Source organism: Maylandia zebra, linkage group LG11, assembly GCF_041146795.1.
Source record: "Maylandia zebra isolate NMK-2024a linkage group LG11, Mzebra_GT3a, whole genome shotgun sequence".
In the NCBI taxonomy this organism is placed as follows: domain Eukaryota; kingdom Metazoa; phylum Chordata; class Actinopteri; order Cichliformes; family Cichlidae; genus Maylandia; species Maylandia zebra.
This window is the reverse complement of record NC_135177.1, coordinates 23566982-23592112: the sequence shown is the minus strand read 5'-3', so window position 1 is coordinate 23592112 and position 25131 is coordinate 23566982. Positions and strand designations below refer to the sequence as shown.

Sequence of the window (25131 nt, the reverse complement as noted above, 5' to 3'; positions counted from 1 at the left end):
TCACCAGATCAAAACTTGCTTTTGATAAAGTTTGTGTAATATAATCAAATTACCTAAATAAGCACAAGTTATTTAGCTCTTGTATACAGGACAGAACAGTCAATTATGTCATAGGTTTTCTAACAGAGTATCACAAGCATTTTATTCTGAAATAGGTCTGTTAGAAAAACCCTATACAAAAAATAAGATCATTGTTGCAACTGTGATTGGCTTCTTCATTAAATCAGCATGCAATTGTTGTGCCTGTGCTGCAGGCAAATTTACAAATTGCTCTTCTGATGTGTTTTTGACAAAGTAGGTGCTCAGAGAGTGTTTATTGTGCATCCTGGCACTACGACAACTAGGACTAAATCTTTTATGCTCATTTGTAGCACTTTCACATTTAAAGAAAACATTTATTCTCTGTCTGAAAAAAGTACCACAAGGCTCCATTTTTGGACCTCCATCTTTCTCTTTGTACCACTTGGCACTATTTTCCAGACACATAATATTTGCTTTAACTGTTATGACTGTCAAGTTTATTTTTATAGTGAAACACATTGGTGCATGTCCTGTCCAGCCTTTCCTTAACTGGCTTATTGATTAAATTTTCCAAATTTTAATGAGAGCAAGACAGAAGTTATGTTGTTCCAGTGGCACCAAATGCACCTCCTGTGTCACATTTTCTTCTTGACCTTATATAAGAAATTCATTATCACTAATTTAGGTGTGAAAATGAATCATTCTCTATAGTTCGATCCTCATGGGAACACAGTGTCTAATTCCTGCCTTTTCCACTTGAGGCTGCTGTCACAAATCAAGCCTCTCCTGTCCATATGCAAACCTTGAAACATTAATACATGCTTTTATTACGTCTCATCTCGATTACTGCAATGCACTTTTCATAGGAATTAGCTTGACTTCACGCTCCTTTGCACCTCCTACAACTGGTGCAGAACACTAGATTTTTATCTGGTGCAACCAATAACACTCCAATTTTAGTTTCTCTACACTGGCTTCCAGAGCCTTTACAAATCCACTGTAAAATCCTTTTATTTGTTTTTAATTCTCTAAGTGGTTGTTTCCCCCGTTTCAGCTGTGTGCGCTGTTACATCCTTACATCCCGTCTTGTTCTCTCAGGTTAGCAGACCAGACGACTTCGCTTGTTACAAAGATGCAACACAAACTCAAAGACGATAGAGCTTTCACAGCTGCGGCTCCATGTATGTGGAACAATTTGCCATCGCACTTCAGGCAGTCTCCTTCACTTGCTGTTTTTAACTCTTGTTTACAGACACATTTTTACGCCATGGCCTTTGACCCAGTGTGTTCTCTAACTTTTACCCTTTGGTCTTTTATGTTTGCTGTTATTGTGCAGCACTTTGATCAGCACTGTAGTGCTTTATAAATAAAGTGGTATGGCATGGTAACCTAAGCCATGTTAAAATAAGAAATATAAGGAAAATCGTTCTGAGCTGACATCAACTCGACACAAGAGTAGAAAACCCATTGGAAACCAAGCGTTTAGTGCTGTCTGACCCCTGACCTTTTGGCTCACTGGGATTTCTTTCGCTATGCTTAATATGATCATCTAACATTGAAACTGTAAGAAGCATATTTCCCTATAAGGATTACAAGGAAGAAATTATAGCCAACCTGTTTCTGTGCTCCTACTGTAGTGACAGGTGGAGAAAAACATTCTATGTCCTTGTTAACCAAGGCTTAGAAAATGTGAGAAAAATGGGTAAAAATGCTATGAAATAATTAAATATGTTGAAATTTGCTTTAAATAAAATACACAGAATACTTTTTTGAGGAAATTAATTACTCAGTTCTAGGCACCCAACTGAATCAAACCCTTCCCATGTGGCCCCCGGTCCTTTCAGGAGGTCTGCCAACCACACACACACACACACACACACACACACACACACACACACACACACACACACACACACACACACACACACACACACACACACACACACACACATTAACACGCCTCTCTCATCTAGGACAACTAGGCCACAGGAGAGAAAATGCCACCTAAATGCCAGCAAAATGCCTCTGCAACATTGTAAACAGAGCACAAGCTTTTCTTTACGTATGCACGGGCACACATGCATCATATCAGTGCAGAAAAGACATGTCTGCAGGGCATTGAGCATGAACTAGGGCACCCCTTCTCTCATGGCTTTGTAAACCTTGTCACGTGTTTATTTCTTAATGTGATTGAGAGAATGAGCAATAAAACGCCAAGTTTAAAGCATCAAGGCATCATTTTATACTTTGCTCTTAATTTGTTTTCAGGTTGTTTTTTTGTTCCCCCTCTACATCACCCACATCTGGCACTTCAGGTAATAACTTACGTAGGACGTACTCTGCCCCATCATGGTCAAAGTCTGCATCCTCTGGGAAGTGGTTAATCTGAGAGCACACTCCTCTCTTCACTCCTGAGACAGACAAGAAGAAAAATGGTGACCAGACTCAACAAAAGGCAACAACTCAAAGCTGAAGCCTTATGAGAACAGTTTCTATCCTCTTGATGAAAAGACTGATTGACCTGGAAAATGTTGTACCGTGATTTGAAAATGAATCCAAGCAAATGCGCTGAATGGTAAATTTGGGTATATTGTTTAGGAACATCATCGAGGTTAATGACTCTCGTTGTAATTACAGCTTATGTTAGTAATGTCACAAACACAGTGAACGCACAGGCACAACGTAAATACATACAAGCAGACACACAGGCAGACCGATAACTACCCGGCGGGGTCTTGAATGTAGACAGACAGACGAACGGAGGGACGCACGGAACGATGATGACAGCCCACCACTGTTGTTGGTGGATGGATTTTGAGAAAGGTGGAGTGATGAAATTAAGAGACACAGACTGAGGGAGAGACGAACAGATGTGGGGTGAGATGGTCTCTCAGTGCTCCTACATTTCCACAGGTAGGTCTGTAAAGAAACAGATGGTGGTACAATGGGAGGGAAATACTGGATGAGCCACATGGATCAGGCATTTTTGAAACCCTGCATTAGTCTATGTTGGCATTTTCCATCGTCCTTTATTAAACCACAAATCCAGGACTGTGAAAATACCACCTTATGCACACACGTTCTTAGAGTATTCTATATCTATAGTCTTATATAAATGTAAGAGTTAGTTTTAGAAACACTGGTTCATGTGGTCTGCTGCCCTAAGAGGCAGAGAGAGTGAATAAAACGTTTCAGTAGCCAAATAGGCTAGTCAGTATTTCAGAAACTGCTGATCTGCTGGGATTTTCCTACACAATCATCTCTATGATTTACAGAGAATTGTCTTAAAAACAGAAAACATCCAATGTGCAGCAGTTCTTTAGGTGAAAATGCTTCATTGATATGAGAGGACAGAGGACTGCTTCGTGTAATAAACCTCATTACAACCAATATATACATCTCTCAATTCATTTCATGGATTCCCATCAGCTGTGTGACGCTGTCATTCCAATATGGAGCAACATTTCAGAGGAACATTTCCAGCACCTTGTTGAATTTGTGCCAGGAAATAATTAAGGTAGCTCTGAAGACAAAAGGGGCAACTGAATAAAGTATTCAATGAGTGTATGTGAACGTGCTTCCAATATTATCTCACTACATGACCTCAAACACAGCTGTGCTAAGTGACTCTGGCAGCTGACATGTTCAGTATCGGGCTCACACATTTGTGGAATTATCTAACAAAAAATCACACAGACAGATAAAATCTTCATTGACTGGTAAGTCAGTGCAACCCCACCTTGAATGAGTCTGCAGAGGGGAGAAGAGGACAGGACACGTCTATATCCACAGCACAATGTGCCACCCACCTGCAGGCATAAATCTTTTGGAGCTAGCATGTCCTGCATTTCCACCCCTTCTACACCTCACTGCATCACTGCACAACTACTGAGCATCTATCTTGGCTGAATACTCCACAGACATCAAGGATACTTGACCTCTAAGCCACGCCAAGACTCTGTCAGCTTTACTGCAGCAGAAAAGGCTGAAAACGAGAGGAAACTACAAGGAGGCAAAGATGAGGACAAACCAGTGAAAGATGAAATGTAAAAATGTTTGGGGGAGGAAGGCAGAGGGATAGCATGTGGAAAAAACTGAGAGAGAGAGCGGTGAGGGAAAGAGTGGGTGGGGGTGCACTGCAGCAGAGCTGCAAGGGCTAGAGCTTATCTCTAATTGGCTGCTTTGCTATCAGGAAGCTTAGAGATGAGGACAAATTAGCTTTGTACAATGACCAAGCCCAGGATGGGCCAGGGATGCTTTATAAAGAGAGCCAAGCGGTTTTCCCGGAGACAAAAAAAAGCTTTTACCTCAGTCTGCATGTGAGCAAAGGCACAGATCGCAAACTCACACCACCCCTTTGCTTCTTCACTGTTAACTCCATCCCAGCTTTTACTGTAGAGTGTCAGGCAGGCAGTGTAATGTATAATGAATTAGCAGCTTGTGTTGCAGTGACACAAGAAGTGAAGATTGAGAGATGGTTGCTGCCAGATTCTGTATCTTCCGCCACTTGAAATGAGAAGCCGATGGGTGAACAGAGGCTTTTGTTTCAGCAATTGACTTGAATGAATGCATCCTGAATCACAGACAATGATTAATGGATTATTTTGGATGAGGGTTACGCTTCAGTATCACGTAATTATATTGCAATTATGCAAAATTGTTTTTTTTGGCCCTGTGGCACGGTCGACCAAATACAAATGAAATGTGTATGTTGGTGCTGCTGCAGTGCTGCGCCCTCCTGAACAAAGTTTTTCTAAAGTCAAGTGAGAGGTTCTTGCTGTTAGACTCTGATCCCATTTAACAGAAGAACAATGCATACTATTAAAAATATGTGACTGAATAATGGGAAATGTACTCCCATTTATAAGCTTTAACATTTCAATGAGATACGATTGTCTCGTTGGACCTCAGGAGCGGGTTTCAGGCCACCAGCTTGAAGGTTAAATATTTGAATATAGAAAATTAAAAAAAGAGCCAATAAATACAGTATAATAAACAGAGTATCAAAATTACTGCGTGCAGTGATTAATGTGATTTAAACAGTGGTTCAATTCATCTGCTGCCTGCACAGCATCCAGTCTGAAACCGCCACGACCATAACTTAAAGTCACACAATACTGTGAGTGCCCTTCCACCCTGCAACTCTATTATATCTCTCAGTTGAATATGAACCTAAAGATCCAGAAAGTAGCTATAAACTTCAAACTTTTTCAAACATGCGTCTACTTAAGTCCAAATCCCGCACACAGATTCCTGTCGATGAAAGCTCTTTTGTTACCTTCCAAGCAGCATATTCTCCATAGACCGGAGTGGGTGAGAGCACCAGGGTCCTTCTTGTCCTTATTATGAGGGTCATCCTGGGTCACGTTGGCTGTGCTGTTGCAGATGAGGGCACGGGAGTACAGCCAGTAGTCCGTGCCTATTGCCACCGTCATCAGGCCGAAGGCAGCGAATGCCCCCACGGTGGTGAGAAGGATCTGGATCCCCTTCTCACACACCATGCCTTTAAGGGAAACCAGAAAGTGGAGGAAGAGGTGAGTGAGAAGTTGGAGAGAGTGGGCATCAGGAGTGCAAATAAAAAGCATTTATCGAAGAGTAGGAGAACAAGGAAGAACTTAACAAAGTGCAGTTTATTAAAAAAGACAGCAAACAAAGAAGGTGAGATGATGAGGAGCAGGAGGAGGCGAGGGGCACCGGTGGGAGGGAGAGAGGGAGGCGATGAGAAAAGATGAGCGCGAGGTGTAGGCGGATGTGGGAGGTGCATAAGTGGCTCTATGATGTGTCCTTGGAGGAGAGTTTGATGACTCTGCTGACTCTGCTTAACAAGACAGAATTGATGTGAAGCACAACAGATCTCACCCTCCCAAACTCAGTCTACTCCATATTCATGACCCTGACAATGTTCTCCCCCTCGGTATCAGCAGGGCTCGATGCACACACACACACACACACACACACACACACACACACACACACACACACACACACACACACACACACACACACACACACAGAGCAGATGAAACATGGGATCACCTTGCACCTACTTCTATTACAGAGGCAATGTTGGTGAACCTCTTACATACAAACATCCATGTATACACTCACACATTATCGCAGAGTTACCTCCACAGATATTTCTGTTGTGTTAAAAGTTTCCTTTTCACAGACACAAATGTGCTAAACCTGACGGTGCAGAGAGTGACAAAGTGAGACCTACCTGACGGCGAGTTTCTATCCTTCGACTCAATTTTGAAATCTTTCTTTTCCTCGTCAGTGAAGAACGTGCTGTCCCCTCGATCCGGACAGCATCCATCGACTGTGTTCACCCGCTCTCCTCTCTCCTTCTTGCTCTTGTCCTCTCTCTTGCCTCTGTCTCTTTCTCTCTCTTTCTTTTCGACTCACTGGAAAGTTGGTGCTGGTGGAAGTTGTGGACGGTTGTCCCGCCCTCTGCTCGTCTGCTGTTAGCAGGAAACTTGCAGATAGAAGTCCATGGTCACTGCTCTGATGCTGCACATGAACAAAGACAGAAATATATTGCACTGTATTAAATTTATGTACAGCAGTAAATATTAAGTCATGACTCTGCAGATGAGGGCTATTATGTAACGGTTGACATGAGCCATTGTTGTATTTAACTTCTTTTCACATGTGCATCTATAAGACTTTTTAGCTGGTATCATGGATAACAAAGAGCTGTATAAATTAGGACTAAATTAGTAAATGGACTCTTATTGTTGCTGTGATTTTTGGGTCAACGACATATTATGAAAAAAGTAAATGTGGCACATTACATTACTTTCCTTAAATTAAAATTTCATTTTGCCAGCTCAACAGTAGGGTTAGGGCTAGGGTATCCTTCGTATCCTTATATTTGAGGAAAATGATATTTCTGTTGGCATGTGGTCATTTGGGAAGACTTCCATAAAATTCTTTAAGTTATTATGAATTAATTTAAGTTATCCCAAGTAAGATTTATAATATGCTCAATATTTGCTTGGAACCAAGTCGCAACCTCTGTGGATTGAAATAGAAACATGCAGTTCCTCAAATGCACAGCTCTACAACAACGTTATACATTCACCAGCCTATTTGTAAGGTCCATCTCGAGAGTAATGGGTTGGACCTTCTTAAAGCTGGTGTGTGCCAAGAAAATATCCCCCACAACATTATCCCACCACCAGCAGCAGCCTGAACCATTAATACTTAATAATTTATCAGTGGGTGGCTGTAGCTCAGGAGGCCAATCGGAAGGTTGGTGTTTCGATCCCTGGCTCCTCTGGTCTCCAGTCTGCATGTCTCAGTATCCTTGGGAAAGATACTGAACCCCAAGTGGCTCTCCCATGTCTTCCATGGAGTATGTTAGATAGAACGCACTTATGTGTAGCAAACAATACTTGTATGAATGAGTGAATGTGCCATGTTGTATAAAGCACTTTGAGTAGAACAGAAGGGTGGTCTACAAGAACCACTTAATTTACTATTTATACTTTCACACTGCTAATGTCAAATTCTCACCTTACCTTCTGAATGTTGCAGCAATGTTTTTCTAATCTTCTACTGTCTAATTTTGATGAGCCTGTGGGATTTGTAGCCTCAGTTTCATGTTCTTAGCTGACATGAATGGCACTTGGTGTGGTCTTCAGCTGTTGTAGCACATTTTCTTGAAGGTTTGAGATGTTGTGTTATCAGAAATGCTCTTCTGTATACCGTGCTTGTAACAAGTGGAAGGCAACAGTTTGAACTTTGGCTGCCTTCCTATTATCCTGAAGTGGTCTGGCCATTCTATTCTGACCTCTAACATCAACAAAGTATTCAGCTCACCTGTTTATTCAGTCTATTCAGGCTTAAAGTTTATTTATTAGCGCCATGGCTGCCTTAACTAGCCAATGCTAACTGCTAGCTTCTTCTGCTGGGATTCACCAATTTGTTTTTAATTCACTGAGCTTGACCTCTTTACAGTTTGGCCTTTTATATATTTAATTGTACTAATGGACCTCCCAAAAATTCTGTGCATCCCCTTTGGTGAGTGAATGTCTTATGTTTATTTAATTACACATCACAGTTAGCAGGTGTATGTGATATGCACTCAGCTAGCTAAGCTTGGGGCGATCATGGCTCAACAGTTGGCAGTTTGTCCTGTATTCGGAAGGTTGCCAGTTCGAGCCCCAGCTCCGACAGTCTTGGTCGTTGTGTCCTTGGGCAAGACACCTCACCTGTTGCCTACTGGTGGTGGTCAGAGGGCCCGGTGGTGCTAGTGTCCTGCAGCCTCGCCTCTGTCAGTGCGCCCAAGGGTAGCTGTGGCTACAATGTAGCTTGCCATCACCAGTGTGTGTGAATGACTGAATGTAGTGTAAAGCGCTTTGGGTCCTTAGGGACTATACAAATACAGGCCATTTACTTGTTAGCATTCATGGATAAATTAGCACTCCAACCTTGGTTATTGAATCTGAAATTAAAAATGGTGAAACAACATTTTATGTACTTGAAATCGGCACACTGTCACCGTGATAGTGATGTGTCGTCGCAAACGAAATGGCTCTTAGAGCCGGATCTTTGGCGTGAATGACGCGAGCCGGCTCCTTATCGCGAGCTGTGGGGTTTTTTTTCTTTCTCTCACCCTCTCTCGCACTTTTTTCCGCTTCACTCCGCACGTGAGCCTTGTGCTTTGCGCTGGGAAGAGGGAGAGGGGCAGTAGTTACACTTGCAGTAGCACAGGAACAGAGCGGGAGGGAGAGGCAGAGAAAGAGAGCCAGGGACAACAACCTCACATTAGAAAGGTATAGTAATCAACCACAACTATTTTCAGTTGCAGATGCTAAAGGATTCAGAAAGTTTATTCATGCAGGCCCATATGACAGAGAATGTGCATCTTCTTTTTGTTTTCATATTTTAATTTATATTTAATTGTGTTGTGGTTTGCAGTGTTTTGTGTTGTTTCACTTTAAATTTGTTTAAAAGGAAAAAGCTGAAATTTTAAATAATTAAAAGTTGAAATATAAATAGTTGTTTTTTGTATTATATGATTTATTTATTGCATTTTATGTGGAGTGAATAAATAAAAGTATATCTACGATGGCCCCTCGAGACAAAGCCCATACAAACTTCAAAACACGTACGAACTCTGAAGCACGTACAAACTCCAAAACACGTAAAAACTCAGAAGAACATAAAAACTCCAAAACACGTACAAAAGACAAGAAGTGCTCCAGGATGCTAGGGCGCAGTGTTGAGTTTTTGTTACCTAGTGGCTACACAAGCCAGCAAGTACCAACGACCGGATTTGGTGTGTGGTAGTAACAGGTAAATGAACATTTTTTTAAATTATTTGATTATATATGTGTGCTTGTGTATAAATACACAAACAATACACATATGCCTTCAATTGTGTAATTTAAGTGATCTAGGTAGCTCTGTTTTGGAAGTTCAGTTAACGCTAGAAATGTGTTTTGGAGTTTGTACGTGCTTTGTCTCTAGGTCTAGGGGCCACCACATATATTTATATATAAACATATATAAATTAAACCACTTTTTTTTTTACATTAGTAATTCATTTTGTGCATAATTTTATATTATTGGTAATAATAAATTAATTAAAGCAACAAAATAACCCGAAGAGCCGGTTCGGAGCCGAAAGAACCGGCTCTTTTTAGTGAGCCGAGCCGAAAGAGCCGGAAATCCCATCGCTACACCGTGAGGCATGCTGATGTTAGCATTTAGCTCGACTGCTGCCTAACAGACCTGTGTGGCATTCAGGAATGTCGACGGTTTGTAAATTAATGGAAGTGAAGTGTATGACATGAGTTATGATTTATTTTCCATGCTTAGGGTTATGGCCAAATTAGTTTTTCCATTTTCAGCTCTGCTCTGTTGTGTGTTTTAACACTGTTTACAGAAAGTGTAGTCACAGGAGGGACAGCTTTAAAGGTTAAAGAGAGAATGAATCCAGAGCAAGGAAACTGCATCTACTCTGAATAAGAGGAGCAAGAGGGGGAGGCAGGGAGGACCAACCCGACATTGTTACCATAGCAACATTGAATTCCAAAGTCTGGATCAGCATCGAGCGAGGGGGGTGATGGGGGGAGACAGAGGGAGAAAGGGGCAGAGATGGGAAAGAAAGAGGCAGAAATAAGGCAGATATTTCAAGACACTAACGGCGTGTTGACTCTGAGGCCGGGGCAGAAGGACGAGCGTGCTAAAGCTTTATCAATAGATAAATGTGTGACCACAGCAACACAGATGCTCTGGGTCACACACACACGCACGCTCATAAATACACATGAATAAAGACTAAACGGCATCCGTTACCGAGGGCACAGGAAGTATTTCCTTTTCTCAGCGTCTTTGTATGATGGGTTTTGAAACAAACACGAGGGTAGGATGAAGCAGCACACATTATTCAGCAAACATTATTTAGCAGACATAATGCAGTGCAGTCAAGTCTGTTAATATTTGATGATGCAATATGGCACCGTGATCAAAATAGGTTACATCCTGTTTGCATTGTGAGGCCCAAAACAGAGCTGCCTCAGAGACAGAAAAAGAGACATGGAAGGAGAAACGGTGTGTGTGTGTGTGTGTGCACATTTCCTCTCCAGTGCTTCTGAGGATGGGTCTAGTCCAATCTTATTGAATCCCAGCAATGTTCCCCTCAGCTCCCTTTGGTTAGACAGTTAGCCTTGTATCTCTGCTTTCAGGCATCTTATTATGTAAACTGTCAAATGACACCACCACAGTGTGGCTTATTATTTATACACTGTGGTTGAATATGTGTAAGCAAACAAGCGAAAGTGATTGTGTGTGTGTGTGTGTGTGTGAGTGTGCCGTATGACCTTCCAACCCTATCAACATGCTGCCTCTCCCTGTGGAAAATACATTTCTAGAAGGGATTACACTATCTCCAAGGCGTAAAAATACAGTATCTAATCTGTGTGTACGTGTATGTGTGTGTGTGTATAGTCTTTGACTCCATGTAATGAATGACCTTAAGAATAACCTACAAAGTTACTCTCCCGAGTAAAAACTCCCCTGCGTGGGCGGAGATCATAATTGTCATTTAATTATCTGTAATTTCTATTTTCCAGCAATAATTAAGAAAGAGGGGAAAGAAGAGAATGGCACAGAAGCTAGAGCAAGAGAGCGTGAAAGAACAAGAGGCCATGAAAAAAAATTAAAGAGCTGCACAAAAAATATTAAAGGGGTTCAAGGTCAGATAAGGGAGAAGGCATTGTAACTTTTCTTTAGGCTAACAGGAGTCTTGCTTTTTTTAAAAAAGTCTTTATGGTGTAGTTAAAAGGGTATGTGAACATGACATGCTTCTTTTGCAGTTTAAAATGAGAAGACTTTGTATTTTGGGGAAACATATACTGATTTAGGCTAGGTTGTATCAGGTAAAACAATAAAAAAAGAGACTGCAATAACACTGTCTCTACCAAAAACCTCCTCCATGCAGGGATTTTGTTGCTCTATGAAACCCCACTTTGGCATTTTGATAATGAGCCATACTGCTGTAACCATGCAAAGTAGACTTATTATAAGCTATGACACCACAATGCTTTGTGCTCCTGTGGAAACAACAAGTCCGTATTATGTTAACAATCTTTGACAAAAATGCATTTAATTTGAAATGTTGCAGAAAAGAACTACTCTACCTACAATCCTAAACTGATATAATCTCTGACTGATGGGAGTTGCTGTTACTGTGGAAATGTTTAAACCCTGTAGCATCATGTCACTTATTGATCACAAAACCTCAAAAACCATCAGAGCGGTGATTGCATTCAGGAGCGAAGCACTGTACCATAACCAGGCTATATTACTTTACGGCCTGATTATTGACAAAAAAAACCTACGTACTGTTATTATACAACACTATTATTAATCACATTAATCACAAACCCTACGATAATGAAAAGGAGTCAATTCAACTGCTATGGAATTAGAGACTCACAGTTGGTTATTTAAGGAGTAGTTCCTTCACCATTAAAATAATTAAGTTCGGTCCTTTAAAGTTTTTTTTTTGCTTTGTTTTTCTTCTTTTTTGATCCAAATATTTTTTTTATGGTCACGATACAACTGACAACCAGTATTATCTTTTTTTAAAAATTCAATGTCTGGTTAGAAAATACAGAAAAAACACAATGGTACGTTATATTGTAACTTTACAGAGCTTTTTTCAGTGTAAGGAAGGTACAAACAGCAAGTTCACCTGTGGAAATGGAGAACTTATAAAAGTGGAATTTCTATTGTCTGTAAAAATACCGGTATAAACTTTTACGTAAAATAAAAGTGTCATATAACAATATAATTTAAATATAGGGATGGCATGCATTTACACGCCCTTGTGCACCACACCAGCCTTTCTTTTTAGGCAGAATGATCATTTCTACCTAAAAAGGTAGTACCGGTAATCATAACCAAGCACTACTTCAACAATTTGCAAGATATTTTCCAATACTTTTCCCCCCAAAACTGTTTGTTAAAGATGGAAACAACAAACTTGTTTCAACACTTGAGGCAAAAACACAAAGTCGAGCATAAGCAGGCTATGATGGCATGTGAGAAGAAGATCCTAACAAACCACAGAGTAAATAATTAATCTCTGTAACTCTGGTTAGTTGCACTCCAAATGACAGAAAGAGCAAACAGTGGATGGGAAATATTGATGACATTATATGGTGATGGTCTTAAACAGCTTTAAAAACCTTGACCCAAGATGTAACATCCCAGGCTGAAATTTTTTTTTCAGTTATATTATGTGACAATATTGTGCGGCTCCTGAAGCCTTACAAGGTTAGTTACTGTTAAAGTGTTAAACAGTTATGTTAACACTTTTACTTCTCCACTGAAAACACTACCTGAGCTCTGTGAACTGGCTACATGCTACTGTTTGACTATAACTCTGGTGGTGCTGCTGAAACTTTGCAGCAACAGATTCACAGTTTGATTTAGGCAGTCTTTCATCAATGGAATATATCTTTTGTTTTGTTTACACTAATACATATTGCTGTATTGCAAACTGCAATCATTAATATATCATGTAATCAGTATTGCTTTTCTATATCATCATAAATATCATTATCATTAGTGATAAATACCATTATTGCAAATATCATGATATAATTTTGAGGCTACAGCATCCACCCCCTAGTGGTCAGTGTTGAGCTCTGCAGAGTCTTTTGTCAGCAGACATTTGCAACTGACAGTGTTGTTAATCTTGCAAGCACTGGGGTTGTACTCTTGACTGCTGATTGGCCGATCCATACACTCGATGATCTACTGTGTTACTGACACAAGTGGGACATCAGTTACATGCCAGAGTTAACCCATTTTTGCAGCAGAAAGAACGGTAACACTTTATAATACAGCCTGCAACCAAAGACATAATTCTTCTGTAATTAAATGGAATTTCCATGTATTTTGCTGTTCCATGTAAATAACATTGTAATAATGTTTAGATGGACAAACTTAAAGGTAGTAAACTAGATTAAGGGGCTCAGTCAGCTTTTTACAGGAAACCAAGAAAAAATTATATTGTAGGTAAATTTCAGTAGTGCGTAAGTCATTTTAAGTACTGCATACGTAACAACACATGCAGGTATTTTGCAGGAAAAGAAATACAAATTATACTGTAAGCTTAAGTTATTTTAAGTGTGGTAATACATCAGCATAATTACGATGCGAGATGGGGAAAGAATAAGACTTTTCAGTATTATAAAGTGGCTTAACTTCTGGGTATTTTATAAGAAAGGAGACACACATTGTATTTGAAGTAATTTTAAGAACAGTGTAAGTAAAAAAGGACAGCTGCATAACACAAAATTCATCATGCACATTAGCTAAATGAATATTAAATAATGATGTAAAAAAAATAAAGACGTAAAAGGTAAAGTTAAGTCACTCCATAATATGGTGTATTCCCGACATAAAATGGGAAAATATTGCATTTGCTCAAAGGTAAACACACATTACTTAAAATTACATACAGTATAATTTGTGTCACTCTCCTTGCAAAATAGCTGGAAGTTAGAAAAGATGAAGTCACTACATAATATGGACCTTGCCCCAAAATGTAAGATGGGAAAATATTGTTTGTTTATTGTACATCTTTGTCTACATTACTAGGAAATTATCCAGTACTTACAATTACTTATGCACTACATACATTTACTTGCAATATAATTTCTGGTTTGTTTGACTTGTTACCCTCTTATTCTTGTGTAATGCCTTTATATATTTTCATGTAAATATAATTACAATGTAATTTTGAATAAAATCCATCGAACTCCCTTTTTATTGCAGGAAAATTAAACCCGTAGTAACGAGCCGTATTGCAAAGTGTTACCGAAAGAATACACCATCTGCAACAAACTGGGCATCTTTACTACTTTGAACTTACCTAACCTAAACGAGATTTCTAAGTCTAACTTACTTAACCTTTACAAACTGTCCGCATGACTGCATTTCATAAAATAAAATAAAAAATCAAAGAGACAACATTCCAATCACAGGGCAACGAGGCAACAACCAACAAAGTATGTATTCTAAAAACCGTAGGCTACATTTTCAGTAACAGGATGTTCTGTAAATCAAGAATTAACGTATTTTAATATAGTTTGTCCCATAATTGCTCTTTGGAATACTTGCAGTGGGCAACAGCTGTCAGCAACAGCAGCAGTCCACCTACACCAAGCTGGATGTAAAGTATTCTCTCTCATCAAAAAGTAAAATTTATATCATGATAGGAAATGTCAGATGTGTTGTTGCTCTGGATATTTAGAGATACAGATTTGGAATGTAATGAGCACATGTTGGAGTAGTGTATGCTCTGCAATTCTACTACATTGTTAGGTGGTTGGCAGAAAACACGTTGATGTCATAATATATCATGTTTACTTCAGGTTTTGTGGATCAAAATTCTTAAATGTTATTGGAATAAAATTATAGTAACACATGATATAGATATAGAAGAACCTTGAGGAGTCTATGATGTACCTGTGTGCCAAGTTTGGCTGCTCAACTTCTGACTTGGTAGAAGTTCGCAGACAGACAGGCAGGCAGAAGGATTTTGTGTATTTTATTAAGATATGGACAGGTCTGTTGTTATCATTTCTGTGTAAGATAACAAGGTTAAAATGATTTATGATGCACCAATGCAAGCTTAATGTCTGTTTATAATTCATTTAGGCCAGGAGGGCTCACAGGTGGAGTGCACTCAAGTTTAGGCCACAATGCACTCAAGTGCCTTGTGGCATATATAGAAAGTCTGTATATGTTTTTTGGTTGAAGAGTAGATGACTTCTAAAGGCCAAGATTTTCTAACTGCACCCTGAGGAATTAGTGGATAATTAACAGTGGCAGTATTATTTCAATAGTTGCGTTACAGTGATTAGTTCAAACGTTAATGTGGACAAAAGATTTTACACATTTAGTTCTGTTTGCAGGTCCTGTGGGGTACTACTGCATATGTGCAGAAATCTGTACAAATGCCCTCTGTGGCTCCCAAGGGGGCTGCGCAAGATCTGACAAGCGATTTCACTTGACTCAGTGCTGATCTGAGCTGAGGAATACAAAAAAAGGAGGAGGGGGGAGTTTGAATATGAAAGAGGTGAGCTTAGCCAGACCTCTAACTCTCTCCTCACCCCTGCTTGAGGCTAGCAGATCAAAGCAACATTAACCACAACTAACATAGCAGACCTGAATCTCAAATACACACTGTCAGCGGCCATTGTGTACCGTGCTTAATGCAGGTGCCAGGTTGAAGGATGAAGAATGTGAGAAATAAATAAGATAGTACCTGTAGCTCAATTCTGATCCTTTTTTAAACTGTTGCAAGCCTGACGATGTCATAAGAGTGCACTGCAGCATCACCTTTTTTACATTATGAAATAATGGGTTCAGAGCCACTCTTCTCGGCAATAATGTTCACACTGGTCGTAATAGCAAATGATTGCAGGAGTGGTGATAAATTCTGGATAGTACTGGAGTTTGTGTGGATGTAATATACACATTCCCCTTTGCCATAAATCTGAGCATCCCGGACCTAACACCCTCACAGTGATGCCTTCATTGTATGTTGCTAGCTAGGGGCAATTAGCTGTAGCTGGACTTACTGCAGAAACAAAGGCTTTGGAAGCAAGCGGCTGCAGGGACCATTACAGAACCAGGCTCTCACTTGCCTAAAAAAAAAACTTCAGATATAATCAGATCTACCTGCGTGACTCATTCCCAGCAAGGCAGGCCACCTTGCTTGTATGAAATACAAGCATGCCCAATGAGTTGTGGCGCTAATAACACAGCCATAAATCACACAGGAGATTTGAATTTTGTAGCAGCTGCTCCATTAGCTATTCATTGCATAAATCAGCTACCAAACTGCTTGTTGAATAAATGATGACAGCCGTAATAAGTTTTTCCACACATGTGAAAGGCAGTGGTCCTGCATGGGCGAGTGTGGAAGTTTTCAGTGCAGCATCTACACACACACACACACACACACACACACACACACACACACACACACACACACACACACACACACACACACACACACACACACACAAGGGTATCACATGGAAAGAAGAATTATGTCTGGTCTCCACAGGACCAGAATCGGGACTGTAGTTATTGAAAATGACATAAGCTAACAGTGAGTGCTTGACCAAAAGTGAGTGCTTGACCAAAAACATGCACTAGGCCTACTTATGATGGCAGATCTAAAAATACAAGCCGAGTATTCTATTCTGAGGTGCTGATGGCGGCAGTGAACATTAGGAAAACATGCACAAATATTCAGAGCAGTGACTTTTGGTAGCCGCAGTGATTTTTCCCCTTAATCATGAGAAAGAGCTACACACCTGAGCTCATTGCTGAGCTCCCACATCTGGCAGGCGCACATTTACATCTTTGCACGCTCACATGCAGAAACACACTCGTGAATGCACAGGAAAAAAAAAAGAAAAATAGGAAGAAATCCACATGCAAACGAACCAAGCACATATGCGGCCTTTAACACCCACAACTGTCAAAATGATGACAACAAATGCATAAAATAGGTCATCTTTAAAAGGTACTTTAAAGTGTAGCTGAACTGCCATTAAGCCCTCGTGAAGAGTCTGCTAAGATCCTCTGACTCCATGTGACCAAGGCTTTGCCTGTCTGAGCAGAAGTGCCTGAGGAGGCAGTGGCAGTAACACCTTGGTTTAAGAGGCTCTCAAAATAAAGTGTCTCTGAATGACTGGATGCTCATGAACCCGTGAATCCATGCTTAAACACATGGACACTTGCAACCATGAACTTTAAATATTCCAGTCTTCACAGATTAAACCGCTTTCTGACAGCAATTCTAACACAAAATTGCCCTTTAAATTTATAGTTATTATACATAAAAGAGTAAGTTATCCTGTTATGTAAGTGCAGCAGGGGAGAAACAAATTAACCAGGAAACAAGCTTGCAAATAACTCAAGAAGAAAGCTGGCCGTTGTAAAGATAGAAAAACTGGGGATTATAATTATTTTATTACTGCTCTAATACAGAGTTTAGTCAACAAGACTTTGGGAAACTCAAACAAGTGCCTATCCAGTTTAACCAGGGAGATATCTTCCAGTAATGGGTGATCAGCAGTTAAATTAGGCCTGCAACAGATTTTCATTACTGATTCATACATTATACGACTGTCTCGTTAATTTAATTTTAATTACCATTTGGCTTCAAATGATTAATAAAATGAGAGAATTGAGATGAAATGATTATTGGTTTTTTTTTGTTTTTTTGTGTCCCGTTTGGATCTTTAGCCATCAGAATTTAGCCAAGCGGATTTATTTTACCAAGTGGATCATCATGGCCTTGCCATATTGGTCCATTTGATTGACCTTTATTATAATTATGAATTTATTTTATTTTCAGTTGCTACAAACGGGACAGACATGACTGGGGGATAGGACAGGGAGAAAGAATGAAAGAAAGAGAGGGAGAGAAAGAAAACCAAAGGGGAGAAGAGACGGTGAGAAGGGGGGGGGGGGGGGGGGGAGAAAGAAAAAAACCCAAAACAAAACACCTGGATCACCTGTATGGAGAAAAAAAACAGAAGAGAAAGCAAACAACAAAGAGCAACATAATAAAAAAAACAGCACCATCACAATAAACTAGCTAACAGTAGATAACAGTAGATACTAAATAATAAACGATATTGTGCCACCCTCCTGGGAAGAGCTGAGTAGAGCCCCAAAGGAGAGGTCACCCCGCAGCTACGGAGCAGAGGCCAGAGGGGGTTGCAGTGGCGTGCCCACGGGCTCTGCCGGCAGCCAGCTGTGGCAAAGAGGGCCGAGCTTCAGGCCCAGAGGCCTGAGGGCACCCCACCCCCCGGAAGGGGCCCAGCCGGGCCACAGGCGCCAGGCCCTGCCAATCGGCCACCAGGAGTGAGCCGGTACATACATGAGCGCCCAGCCCCAGACGACAAGGACCACCAACACACCAACGTCTGAGGGCATCAGCCACCGGCAGGGAGTGTGGTGAGGGGAGATAGGCCTCCGTACTTTAGAGGGCCTGAGATGTACCCAGACATCAACCTGACATATAGACACAGACGAACAGGCACACGCGGACACAGACGTGCATTCCCACCCCATATGCACAACCAAATACTCGGCACTCACCCAACGTGTAGACAGACACAAATTGACACTGCACAGACAGTCGCACTCCCCAAACATACTCTATATCCCAGGTCCAGGTACCCCCGCCCTCAGAGGGGCAAGCCGCACCTAGACCTAGGAGATGTAACCCTTCTCTCTGGGGTGGAGGCAAGCGGACCACCTCCTTATCTGCAGTAGCAGGGAGGCCCCGCATCCGAGACCCCAGTCTGACGGCCAGCACCTCCTCCCAGCCCCCCAGCCCTGACGGCTAACAGAACCGGGGTGAGTGAAGACCTCAAACCTCCCTACGCCCGCTCATATGTAGTGTTGCTGTGTGCTGTTCTAAAGTGCATTTAAAACTCAGGAGAGCATGGTACTAGCTTCCTCTCAGAGAGCAGCACGGCTCTTCCCGAAAACCCTTAGTGTCTAAATGCATTTAAAATTGAGGGTAGGGCACCAGCGCCAGAGGTGGGTTGGAGTACACCGACCATCCTCTGGATGCTGTAAAACGTGCCCACCCCCAAGGCCCTATATGTATGTGTTATGTGAGAGTGTGAGTAATGTGGATGTCTAGGTTGCAGAATATAATTGAGGCACAGGCGGCCAGAAGGGGACAGAGGGGGAGTGCCCCCCCTGCACCCTGGTGACATACCTGCACCCCAAGCCCTGCGTGTGTGGGTGGGTGTGGTAGAGCGGGAATAGGGAGGCAGCTGAGGATGGGGAGGGAAGAAAGGGAGGGGCAAGGAACCTCACAATCTGGAACCCACCAGGGCAAGGGGGCCCAGGCCCATCTGGACCGGGGCCCGCAGCAGCAGCACCGCCCAGCCCCACAGAGTCCGGGGCAGCCCACCCGACTCCATCCCAGAGAAAACTGCACCCACCCCATCATCCAATCATCTCCCAAACTACACAGGACAATAGACACCCAGGTTGAGTTCATTCTCCACCTCTCCTATATCTCTCCCTCCACCTGCAGAGTGAGTGATTGATTATTGTACTTCATTCTGTTTTTGAATCCCTCTCCCTCTTCACTTTTGCACCTCCCTTAAAGTCTAAATACACAATGTCATGCTGTGGCATATTTAGTTCAGTTCACATTTATTTATTATTTATTTCATTTTTTTCCAGTTGATTTATAATTTATGTTCAAAGAAATGCACTTAAATACAAATAAAGTAACAATAATTAATAGGTTTCACCATAAATGAGTAGTTCAAATGTGGTGCCTGTTTTCTTTATGATTTGGTTCCTGTTAACAAAATATCAAACTTACCTAAAGCCCAAGCAGGTGATTTAAAGATGTTTTAACTGTCTGACAAACAGGCCACCAGGTGAAGGCATCACTGTGAGGGTGTTAGGTCCGGGATGCTCAGATTTATGGCAAAGGGGAATGTGTATATTACAACCACACAAACTCCAGTACTATCCAGAATTTATCACCACTTATGCATCGTGTAAGAAATGCATGAAATCTTCATTAATGAGAAGGTAAAAATGAGTCCCCAACCCCACTAAACAGAATATCAACATATGTAGCATATCTAAATATGTAACTAAAGATACTAAGTTAAACACTTGCCGCATCATCTTCATTATTTCTTAGGTTGATGCAGTGATGTTATGGGTGTTTTTTATTTTTGTATAAACTGAAAAACAAAGAAAGATTTAAAAAAATGATAAATGTTATAATTAATAAGTTTTTCGTTGATAGATCTCGGCCAGTTGTTTAAAAATATGATATTCAGATTTTCTTTCAGACATGTGAAACATAAACTGATTTCCTGAACATTTGTTATGTTTGGTGATTTATTTACTCGTCTACGCTCTGTCCACCTCTGCTTGGATCAGCTGACTGTGTTGGGATTCCAAACACGCCTATTGCCAGAAAAAGCCACCAATTGTATCTTTACATTTTGCAATTAAAATGGGAAGAAGTGCAGCGATTTAATAAAACACTTGCAAACATAAATGTAAATAAAGCATGTAAGCCAAAAACAGTTCGTACAATTCTAACGACTTTGAAAGTCAATATTTGGTATGACCACCTTTATTTTTCAACTGCCTGAACTCTCTTAAGCAAGCGTTCCTGTCATTTCTTTGAGTAGTCTTCAGAAATAGTTCTCTGGGATTCTTGAAGGACATTCAAAGCACTTCTTCGGATTTTGGCTGCCTTTTGTTCTGTTCTCTGTCAAGATGATCCCAGACTGGTTCACTAATGTTGAGTTTACTATGGATCAGTCCTGGACTAACAATCATGGTTTGGCTCCAAGGGAGACCAATCCATTACTGACAGTGTTCAACTGTGGGTTTTTCTATCCGGCTATGTTTTTAGTGCACTGGCAGTGTGTTTGGGATCATCGTCATACTAAGAAATGAAGCTGTTATCAATCAGAGGCTTTCCAGATGGTACTGCATGGTGGATCAGAATCTGATGGTACTTTTCTTCCTTCCCAATTTGATCAATTCTGACAAGATCCCCAACACCAATGACTGAAGTGCAGCCACAAACATGACAGAGTCTCCAGCATGTTTTACACATGGCTGTAGACACTCACTGTTGTACCTTATCCTGACCTCCTCTGTACATTTAACATTACCCATTGCAAACCTTTCAGTTGATTACAATGGTAATGCCAGCTGTATCAAAAAACTAGGAATTCAGGGTAACAACACAAAGTACATTCAAACCCGACTCTTACTGCCTCGTGGCAGCTACACCAGTCACCATCATGAGGTTTTGCTTTTCCGAGTGTGGTTTTTCCTGCACTTGTGGGTGTCATTTTTCTTCAGTGTGTAATGATACACTAGGACGCTTGGTTCCTGTGACATCCCTAGGTTTATGAGAATACACATAAGCCTATTTAAGAAACTGTTGAGCAGAGTTTTCTCAAGGTCTGCATACTAGATAATTTCTGGATCGTTTCATAAATAAATAGGGAAAAGAGTTGATGACAAATGTAAATGAGCAAACTCTTGTGGACCTGGGGTCTGCTCTGTTAATCACTCAGCTAATCTCAAACAGATGTTTAGCAGATAGTCATTCATTTATTTACTCATAGGCCTAATAGTAGAGTGATATGTCTGCACCTACTCTGAGTCACATAATCTATTTCATGTGTGAGCAGCTTCAATATTCTAATATAAACAACTAAGACTCTCACTCACACCTACACCGTTTTGTAATCTGTTTGTGGGATTTAGTTACAGGTGCTGCAACCTGTATCTACAGCCTTGTGCTGGCCTATCAGACATGCTAACACGGTTTCTGTCGTGTTTTTATGCTGCATGCTCCTGCACACACGGACAGGTCAGCTAACAGCATATCACTGACACAACACGGTTCAATCACAGGCTCTTACAACCCTGCTCTTAGGCTATACAAGCTTAAACAAAGCACTTAAAAACACCAAAGCTCTGGGTTAATTGATGCATGGGTCATAGCCACTGAGAACGGAGTCATTTAGAATGCTTTGGATAAAAGCCTCTGCTCACTGGAGTTATAAGCAGTGTTGTGTATTGAATGTAAGCTTTCCCAATACTGCAAGACTTGCTACAAGTGTAAGTTTAGACTTTTTCTTTAAATATGCAGGAGTTTCTTTTTACTAATAGGGTAGAGATGAAAAGTTATGCAGTAATGTGAATGAACATTAGATTGTTAAGGGGCTGTATTTCAAACTGAGGCATTTGTGGCTCTTGTACAGCACTGGGCTTCCTCCTGCACTAAAGAGAGGAATGAACAGTGTGAAATCTCAGACCATCAAGAAAATTGCAGCAAAGGCATTGATCCTCTGAACAACAGCTACATGACAGATGTGATGATCATTGCAGAATTACTTCTCCTCAAAGGGAGAAAGCGAGATATAGAGAGAGAAAGAGACCAACCAGGAGTGAAATTTAAGCGAGACAGGTAAACGAGTGGAAACAGTCAAAAGTTAGAGATCCTTTCCGATTGTTGTGGACCGCTTGAGCATTAGATGATTATAATTTGGCCAGCGTTAAATCACACCTACAGCCTGTTTGGGCTACGCATCAGTATTGACTGCAGTGAGTCACCTTAGAGTGTAAAAAGCAGATCTTAGAGCCAACTCAGGGGTTTTGAAAGTGATCCAAAGTCCACAGAGACGATCATCAAGGCCACACGTACATCACACACACGGCACAGACGGTGTTTAGCACGTGGGAGGCGGAGGAACTGATGGGGTGTGACAGGGCCAAGACCACTTAATGAAAGAATCACTGATAGCTGATAAAGAGGTGGGCGGCAAATGGCAGCAGCGTGATACAAAAACGACACCTTTGATTTCTCATCAGAAATAACCGCAAACTTTTAGGCCCTTTCGGTGTGCAGTGTGTAACATGAAACTTGCACTTGCACTGTCATTAAGTCACACAACTGAAGTTATAGCGCAAACAGTAACTGCATGCATTTTCGCAGAATTACACGCAGTTAATTAATGATTTGAGGTGTAGTTAAGAAATGAACAACTTTAGGCTCTCATCCATTATCTCATTGCTGATAATATTTAAGAAATGCACAAATATTTCAGTTCAGCTGCCACCCAGTGGCAATCGCATTTGGCATGATCACAAAGGAAAAGTTCAACAGCAAACTTGTAACATCAAGTGACAGAAAACAAAACAAAACAAGGGTATAAATGAACAGTGTAAAAGCAGAGCGCTGACGGTCATTTATGCTGGCTTTTTAAAACCAAAGGCTGGTCCCCAAACGGAATAGATGCAGCACTCAGTGAGAAGCTGAGCTTAGTGGGTATAAACTTGTGCTACAGTCATCAACACTGTAGGCTAGCACAACAGCGTATTTCTCATTGAATAATGAAAATTTCTGAGAAAACACTCAGAGCTGTAACCTGCCATGGGCTGCAGGCACAATGAAGACAGGTATAAGTCACTGTGCTGTTTGCTGACAGTGCACAGAAACTCCTGAATACTGCAGTGCACACTCCTACATAATTTCCAATTCAAGACGTTTCAGTCCTCCTTTAGCAATGACATGATGTGAGCTGTGATGAATACTGAATGGCTGATCGCGTGCCAGGTGTTCGGTGCCCTTTACCTCTGGATCTGTCGAAGCTGCACAGGTTGTTCAGTGAGAGAAGACTGTGGAAAATAATGGAAAAAAATACGCGTCTGATGCAATGATGTGGCCCAGGTTCAACATGGAGCCAAGATGAGATGCTGGCCCTGCACTCCAAAGCGGTGCATAACACACTGATGAGACACATACGAGCTCAGAGCCACGGGGCCGAGAGCGTGCAGAGCTGACTTATAGTGATGCGGACTGCGGTGCATTTGTTAACAGAGTACGCTACACACATCACCCTGCCTGCATAGGCTGCACGGTGGAAAATGGACGCCTAGCATCGAGAGACCAGTACAGAGAAAACTCAGCGGACTGGGACACGAATGACACACCGAGACTCGCATTCGCACACGCTGAAATAACTCTCCATCCTCGGGGAAGCGGCCGATCATGTCAGCGAACGCAGCAGATATTTTAGTCTCCACTGCTGCGGCGTGAATGCAGGCAGAGCTTAAAAACGAGCTATTAAAATGATCATTTGCATAATAGACGTTGCGGTCGCTAATTATAGGCCCGCGCAAAATAGGTGGGAATATTATCATTCAGCATTTAATCAGAGAGAGAGAGAGAGAGGGAGATGGAGAGGAGTGGTGGAAGTCTGAGAAATATTATTATTCTTTTCTGGAATTACGATATCAACACTGTCAGTAGTGTGTTAAGTTGCAGGCAACGTGAAACAAATCAATGTGCTATGAAAATGAGCCTGGATGAACTGTCATTCATTAAGCTGCAAAGTCAAAACAACAGTGTCTCAATGCAATTATAATCATTTTAAAGAAGCTTACGGCGGTCTTACCTGCAGGCTCCCTCTCTCTCTCTTTTTTTTTTTTAAATTTCCGAGCTTCGCAGCGCCTTGCACTCCCAGAGAGAGAAGGGGATGGAGGGAACAGGAGAGAGGAGGTGGACGGCGCTAAATAACGGGTCTATCGAGGCAACAAAATAAATAATTAAATCGAAAGGGGTGATTAAAAATCATGAATTTAGGAGCAAAAAGAAAAAAAAGAGTGAAGTCTCAGGTCCCGGTTAAATTTAAGTCTGAGGTGGAAAATGGTTCAATGTGTATATATTAAAAAAAAGGCTAGTACAAAACACGTCACTGAACACGGATTTGTCTACAGTGGATGTGGCCGCTGCTTGTGTGTACTCGGGGAGAATGCGTCTCCCCCTCCCCTCCGGTTGGATGAGCGCTCGCCCGCCTGTCTGCTCCTCCATCGATTTCTTCCACACTGCGCGCGGCGCGAGCAACTTGTCGCATCACACTAAAACTCCACGCTAAATGTGAATGAGGTTGGATCGTCGACACAAGATGAAATCTCCCACAGTAGCCTATGTTGTGCTACGAGATCACTACGAAGGCATGACCCCCCTCACCCCCC

At 41.4% G+C, this 25131-nt stretch overlaps 1 protein-coding gene across 3 annotated transcripts in view; it reads right to left on the bottom strand.

Annotated features, from left to right (window-relative positions):
• Positions 1 to 24906, bottom strand: part of cacng8b (calcium channel, voltage-dependent, gamma subunit 8b) — a 28307-nt gene extending 3401 nt beyond the window's left edge. The window contains exons 1-4 of one of the 3 annotated variants that reach the window (XM_004550709.5): positions 24552 to 24906; positions 6242 to 6531; positions 5300 to 5524; positions 2349 to 2432 (exon numbers count right to left, since the gene is read on the bottom strand). In XM_004550709.5, coding sequence (XP_004550766.1) covers positions 2349 to 2432; positions 5300 to 5522 — 307 coding nt within the window. In that variant the 5' untranslated portion in view covers positions 5523 to 5524; positions 6242 to 6531; positions 24552 to 24906. Of the gene's footprint in view, positions 1 to 2348; positions 2433 to 5299; positions 5525 to 6241; positions 6532 to 8237; positions 8261 to 23728; positions 23871 to 24551 lie in introns of those variants that run through there. The other 2 variants (XM_004550710.4, XM_076890046.1) reach the window with 2 other exon arrangements.
• Between the last annotated feature and the right edge of the window lie 225 nt (positions 24907 to 25131).